Source organism: Triticum aestivum, chromosome 1A (assembly GCF_018294505.1).
Source record: "Triticum aestivum cultivar Chinese Spring chromosome 1A, IWGSC CS RefSeq v2.1, whole genome shotgun sequence".
NCBI lineage: Eukaryota > Viridiplantae > Streptophyta > Magnoliopsida > Poales > Poaceae > Triticum > Triticum aestivum.
This window is the reverse complement of record NC_057794.1, coordinates 60,778,982-60,785,240: the sequence shown is the minus strand read 5'-3', so window position 1 is coordinate 60,785,240 and position 6,259 is coordinate 60,778,982. Positions and strand designations below refer to the sequence as shown.

General features: G+C 45.4%; 1 protein-coding gene across 16 annotated transcripts; it reads left to right on the top strand.

The window, feature by feature from the left end:
- The first annotated feature begins 657 nt into the window (after positions 1-657).
- On the top strand, positions 658-5,837 carry LOC123190007 (vegetative cell wall protein gp1-like). Of its 16 annotated transcripts, none has more exons than XR_006496124.1 (7): positions 658-2,047; positions 2,164-2,381; positions 2,511-2,626; positions 2,771-2,838; positions 5,000-5,119; positions 5,255-5,434; positions 5,514-5,837. XR_006496124.1 is itself a non-coding variant. In XM_044602573.1 (5 exons), exons 1-3 carry the CDS (start codon positions 793-795, stop codon positions 4,893-4,895), a joined length of 876 nt encoding a protein of 291 aa, XP_044458508.1. In that variant the 5' UTR covers positions 662-792; the 3' UTR covers positions 4,896-5,119; positions 5,255-5,434; positions 5,514-5,837. The 16 variants fall into 16 exon arrangements, 7 of the variants coding, with proteins under 7 accessions (XP_044458486.1, XP_044458508.1, XP_044458494.1 ...); XR_006496109.1 differs by having other exon boundaries at positions 4,874-5,119; XR_006496110.1 differs by having other exon boundaries at positions 2,768-2,838.
- The last annotated feature ends 422 nt before the right edge of the window (positions 5,838-6,259 follow it).

The following is a 6,259-nucleotide window of genomic DNA, read 5'->3' as shown; positions in this document are numbered from 1 at the left end:
CAAAAATCCTTGCACATGTAAACTTTTTTTTGTAGGGTACGTAAACTTGAACGTGCACTGGAAAAATCATGCAGCAAGTATTCATCAAGTAATAGTCATCATTATATTCTCACAATATGCAATGTACCGCACGTGCTCATCGAATACAGAAAATCAGGAAAGAAATTGAACAAACAGAGGGTGCAAGAGGAAGGAGGGAGGACGAAGGAGTGGTGGCTACCTGCATATGGACCGGTGGCCGCCGTAGCTCCGGGCTGGAGCGGCTGCTCGACGGAGGGTGGAGCTGATGGGTTCCTGTACCGGCGGCGGGGCGGCGGCGGCTTCGGCCGGCGGCGGCTTAGGCCTTGTACAATGGGAGGTGCTTAGAAAAATAAATCAGGCTTTCCTTAAGCACCGGTGCTTATTTGTACATGGTAGACGTTTAACTAAGCGTCTGTCCTATAAAAATAGGCACCGGCGATTCAGAAAAATTCGGTTTATTTCTCTAAGCACCTCCCATTGTAAAGGCCTTAGGAACTGTCGTGCTCGGGAAGGAGACCTCTCTGGTCGTTCGCTTGGTTGAGGGAATAGTGCTGCAATCTTTCCTACTAATAAAGCACGGGGTGATTCTGGTCGTACGTCGTCGTCACTTTTGCAAAAAAGCCCCTCTATTTTCAAGAATTCAACCCGCAGTCCCTTTTTAAGTTGCTATCTCAGAAAACGTTTCGTTATTACAAAAAGAACCCTGCCGTTTTGAGAATTCAACCCGCGGTCCCCCTGGAAAGAAAAAAAACCTAGCCACACGAACGACCCATGAACCCCAATCTCATCCACCTCCAGCGCCGCCACGCCCTGCAACGCCGCCGCGCGCCGCCGAACTCCGCCCCGTCGTCGCCCCGCCGGAATCCGCCGGAACTCGACCCGCCGTCGCGCCGCCGCTCAAGCCCAGCTTCTGGATCGGGTCAACGCGGTGGCTCGAGCGGCTGGGGGCGGCGCGGTGGCTCGAGCGAACCAGACCGCTCTGCCTCCCGCAGCTCCATCCTGCCCGAGCTCCCCTCGCCCCCGCAAGCCGCCTCGCCGGCGACCCCACACCTCCGCCGCGCCTCACCGCCGGAGCTCCGGCCGCTCCGCCGCCTCGCCCCTCTCCTCCTTCCTCTCGATCTCCTCTCACCTCTTTCTCTCTTTCTCGCTGAACAGGGACCTCCAGAAGGGCCATGGCGCCACCAGCCCTTAATCTCGCCGGATCCGGCCGCCTGCACGCCAAATCCGCCGGAAATGGATCCGTCCCGTCCAGATCCGGCCGGATCCGACCGGGCCCCGCCATCCTCGTCACTGGAGCACCGCCCCGCTCGACCAACAGCGTCGGCGCTGTCTGTCCCTGCCCGCGTCTGCACGAGGACGACGCTCGTCCCGCTCGCTTGCAGCAATCGCATGGGCCGCCGCCCCAGCCGTCCCGGCATCAAGCCAAGGCCCAGCCCAAGCCACATCTTCTGCCGCTCCATCATTGCCCACCTTGAGATCAGCCCCGACGCCACCACCATCTTCAGATGCGTACGCACACTACTTCCTTCTTCAAATTGCTTCACCACATCATGCTGAATTTGCAAATGGCCGCTCCTTACATGTGTGATCGAGAAGCAAGGTCAAGTATGAGCAGGCTGTCAGCGTGTAGTGGTCGGAGATGCCGTCGCAACTTACATGTCGCAGTCGTCGGCTCCATGCTAAGATTACGAGGCTCTATGGTTGTATCGTGGTGTTCCAGTAGTAAACTTTCAGGCTGGTTAGATAGGGGATGAAGATGATGTATACTACCTAACGGCCATCGAGTAATAAAAGGAGATGGATTGAACTACATGATTTATGCCATGGGAATGATGAAAAATCTTTGAGTGAGGATGTTGAATAATTCAGTCCTGATCAATGGCTTCTCATAAAAGTCTTCCTGCCAGCAAGAGAGCCCTTGCAGATTTACAGCTTTTAGTGTAATTATTACAGAGAAGACATGCTTAGAGGGCCTATAATTTTACTAAGTGAACATGTACTGATCTCTACATGCTTTTTATTAGAGGTAAAGACGATGCATTGCCTATCCAAGTCTCCATACAAATTTGTAGATGCACATGGCGTTTTATCTATCTGGCTAGCGTTTATATTCAAAACTCTTTTGTCCTTATATCTTTTCAGTATCGCTTTCATGTTTTACTAAGATCTGTGCGGAAACAACATGAGCCTTTGCTGCTTGGTCTGGGATGGTGAAGTGGTGGTTGCAGTGGAAATCGTTAAAGGGGGCACCGGTGTCCTCAGTTATACGGTTACAGAATATATGGAGTCATGCCCAACGTTGCAAGGGAGCCTGTAGTGGGAGGCGACAAAGTATTGGCTGTTACCATAGTATCCATAATGTACGTCATTCTTAATATGCATGCAGTTTGTACCTTTGTATTGACCCACCAATTGGCAATATGTTGACGTGCTCGGTAGGACATGAACAGTTGTGTGTCTAACACATTTTCATGATTTTTTTCTGTCAGGAGTTGTGTCAACACCAACCTCAGAGCTGGAATAAGGAGTGCGCATTCGCATTGATGAAACAACTTTCCCATAGCCCGCTGCTACTGCCCACTACCACAATCTTGCATAGATACTTGTGAGTACGTGAGAACATCTGTAGGCTAATAAACAGTACAAACACCAGGCTTAGTTTCGGAGTACATATATTGCATCGACTGGTATGATGTCTGAATATATATCTGACTAGAGCCATCATATGGACAAATAATCTTTGTAGCAGTCTGTTGGATAATTATTGGAGATGATGCACTCTGATGGACAGATATAGAAACCCATTGTTATTTTCAGGTGAAAATCTTGCACATATCTATGTTGAAACCAGCCATTGATGTCCCCAAAATTCACTATACTAAGTACAACAATATATATTGATTGCGGGGGGGGGGGGGGGGGCATTATTTTGATCCTACTTTTCATGGAGAGCATGCCTCTGTATTCATTTACCAAATCTGCTTATGTACAGTTCTTCGCACGTAGTACAGTTATGCCCATAAAATTCAGTTCTTCGATTGGATTATGTAAAATGGGATGATCAACCAAATAACATTGGACCAAGTTGCTTATGTTGAGTGTATCAGTAAGGTAGATGCCTATATTAATTCATACAAAGATCATTACTAATAATGATATGATTGGTAATACATTCATGACTACTCTATGTTGCCTTGACGCATGCAAGCCATGCTATAGAAACTGAAACTTGCAAAACAGAGTGAAGTAAATTACTTTGATTTGTTAGACACAATCTAGATCATCACCAAGAGTCGTCAAAGAACATAGAAAATAGTAAAATTAGTGTTATTTAAATTTGGCCTTATTTTGCTATAAGCAATAAAAATCAAGCATACAATAGTTGTTGGGTGATAATTCTTTGGTATTTCTAAGGCCGGCAGTGGCACGGGAGGTGTCGTTGGCGCCACGGGCTAGACACAAACTTGATTAGATTGCTACTACATTGCTGATCCGTACCTCTAGGAATGTTTTGCTGATCATGTCAACCTGCAGGCTAGCAATTTGAAGAGACAGTTGCACAGATATTGGCATATACAGTCCCGTAGATTCTGCCAGTGAACATATAAAAACAGCATGTCCGTGAATCTAAATAAACTATAGCAGTGAATTGTTGATGATGTATAACCTCATTTGCATCTAGCTTTCATCCAGCATTTTTTATTTATTTTATCCAACATCTTTGTAAGCATCTGTTGGGCCAGCCCAAGTAGACAGAACAATATAACAGTGTAAAAGACACCGTGCTCATATTATGATATGGTGTTAGGTTTACTTGCCTACAAGTTTGGTTCCACTTGGTACGGGCACCATGCTCTGCTATCAGCGTATCTGTAGTATCAGGGTATTGTTACTACCTTGAATGCTGAATTTAAGGCTGACTGATCATGTATTAGTCTGACTCCCTTCTGAATTATACATAAGCAGATTTTAGCAGGTCATCCCATGGTTGTCCACTAATCTGGTGTCTGGTCCATCTTCTTACCCTTGCAATTTTAGTATCATCTGTCCAATCTTGCCCTGACTGTGTATAGACTGTTGAATACTTCAAACAATGAGCAATTTGAAGTTCAGAAATATGACAAATATCTAAAAATGGATTCGTTTTTGGAGAAATAACATTGTGTAGAGTGGAAATGCAGAACTATATGTTCCTATTTCACCAACTGGTATTGAATATGTGGTCAATCTTTGTAGAAAAAACTACAAAGTCTAAACGTTAGTGTGTGATACATATGGAAAATTGTGATGTCTATTTTTTTGAAATATTTTTTACTTTATAAAAAGTTTTAAACAGGGCATAGCATTAGGTTTCATATTTTTGGCCAAGACGCTCCGCGAGGCGATGGCACATGGCCGGCAAGGCTCGTTCTTAAGCGCACCATCCCGCAATTGAGGCGGCGCCCACGGCGCAGCCGTGGCCTTCGGAACGCACCGCGGGGGCAGTGCTACCGGCCACCAGCGCTGCTCCTCCCAGACGGTGGTGCCTATGGCAATGGTCCACTGGCCCCGGCCGGGCTCCCTGCGGAGGCGTGTGGGTGGCGGCCTCTGACTTGAAGTCTTCTTGAGATTTGTACGTCGATTGCTTGGTCGTCTCTTTGTGCTGTCACTACGTGTACTGAAGATTATTTACTTCGCTTTGACTTGGAGCGAGGTGCAGTGGTTTCAGGTTGCTGATGCTGATATTTTCATGTGATGTTTGAATGATTGTGTGTCTGACCAAGCGTAGTTGCGCTTCTGACAATGTATTGGCCTTCCTTTGCTGCACCGAAGTTAGTGAATTGTTCACCATGCTTGACTTTGTTCTTAGCAGGGAAATTTGTGGTGATTCGTAATCAAACTTGCAAAGAACATCCTTCTGATTATGTTTGAAGAGGTACGATGGATGGTTGAGCTGAGACCACTGTTTGATATTTGTTTGCCTTTGCTTTGTAACCAGTGAGGGCTGAAGTGAATGAATCTGGAAGTGCTTTAGTGATTAATGCTCTGTCCCAAGTTAAGCATATTCTACTTCCGGTCACTGGCCGCAAGCCTTACCTTTCAGTTCTAATTCCTTGAGGTACCTTTGTGATGCCTTTATTTGTCCATGTCATTATTGTGCCTGCCATATGGAATTTTGAGTTTATCTTTGGTCAGCTTTCTTATCAAATGATAGCCCTTTTTGCTCAAGTTGATTTGATTAAATCATTTTCAGATCACCACAGTTGTGAATATAGCCATTGTTTCAACAGAACAAACCTAAGCTTAGCATGAAAGAGAGTATGAAGTTCTGATCTCTTCAAAATATGTGAGGGGCCTTGCTACCTTAGTTGTTGCATATGGCATTATAATCAATTTTGTGTAAGTCACATGGAAATCGAAGCTCAAGGCACAGGTAATTTTTTCCGGCTTTTGTTTTTCTTCTTTCCTTGTACTCCTTTAACCTTTTCATGGTTCCTTATTCATTTTGGCAGTTCCCCAGTCCAAACGAGCACTCATCTTTCATGGGTGATTTCTCTACCGCAACTGGACTTGCAACTTTCATGATGATGCTGTTAGGCTGGATTACATTCCAAAGATTTGGTTGGGGGGTGGCTTCCATTATCACCCCCATAGTTTTGTGGTGACTGGCGTTGGTTTCTTTTCTGACTTTCAACAAGTGCAGTTCATTGCCGCAGAGCAGTCTTAGAAGATCCGTGCACATGTAGCCTTATTTCTTATTCCAAATTTCATCATACAAAAAAAAAATACTCAGTGTAACCTCATTTCTGATGTTTGCGAAAATTAGATTATAAAAATGTTGCATAATGGCACATGAAGCAGGTTACATTTCATTTTTTGCCCGGTGCAACGCACGGGCATTTGTACCAGTTAATAATTAAGAAACAAATAAGACCGCTCTCAGCCGTCAGATCTCACGCACGTACACGTACACATACGTTCCGGATCGATCGCCCGAACCGCCTTCAGTCAGTTATATTGGTTTTTTTATGATGGAATTCAGTCAGTTATCTTTCTTTTAGAGAGAAAAAATTCAGCCACTTATCTTCACGGCGTAATTTTACACTTGCCATTGCCAGCCGGTCCAGCGTAATTTTACACTTGCCACCCAGTCCAACATAATAGGGTTGCTGGCTTGCTGCTCTGTTTTTTCTTTTCATCGAGCATTAGGCCAAACTTTATTGATTAACCGAAAGGTGTAAAAGGATGCAGAAAGGGC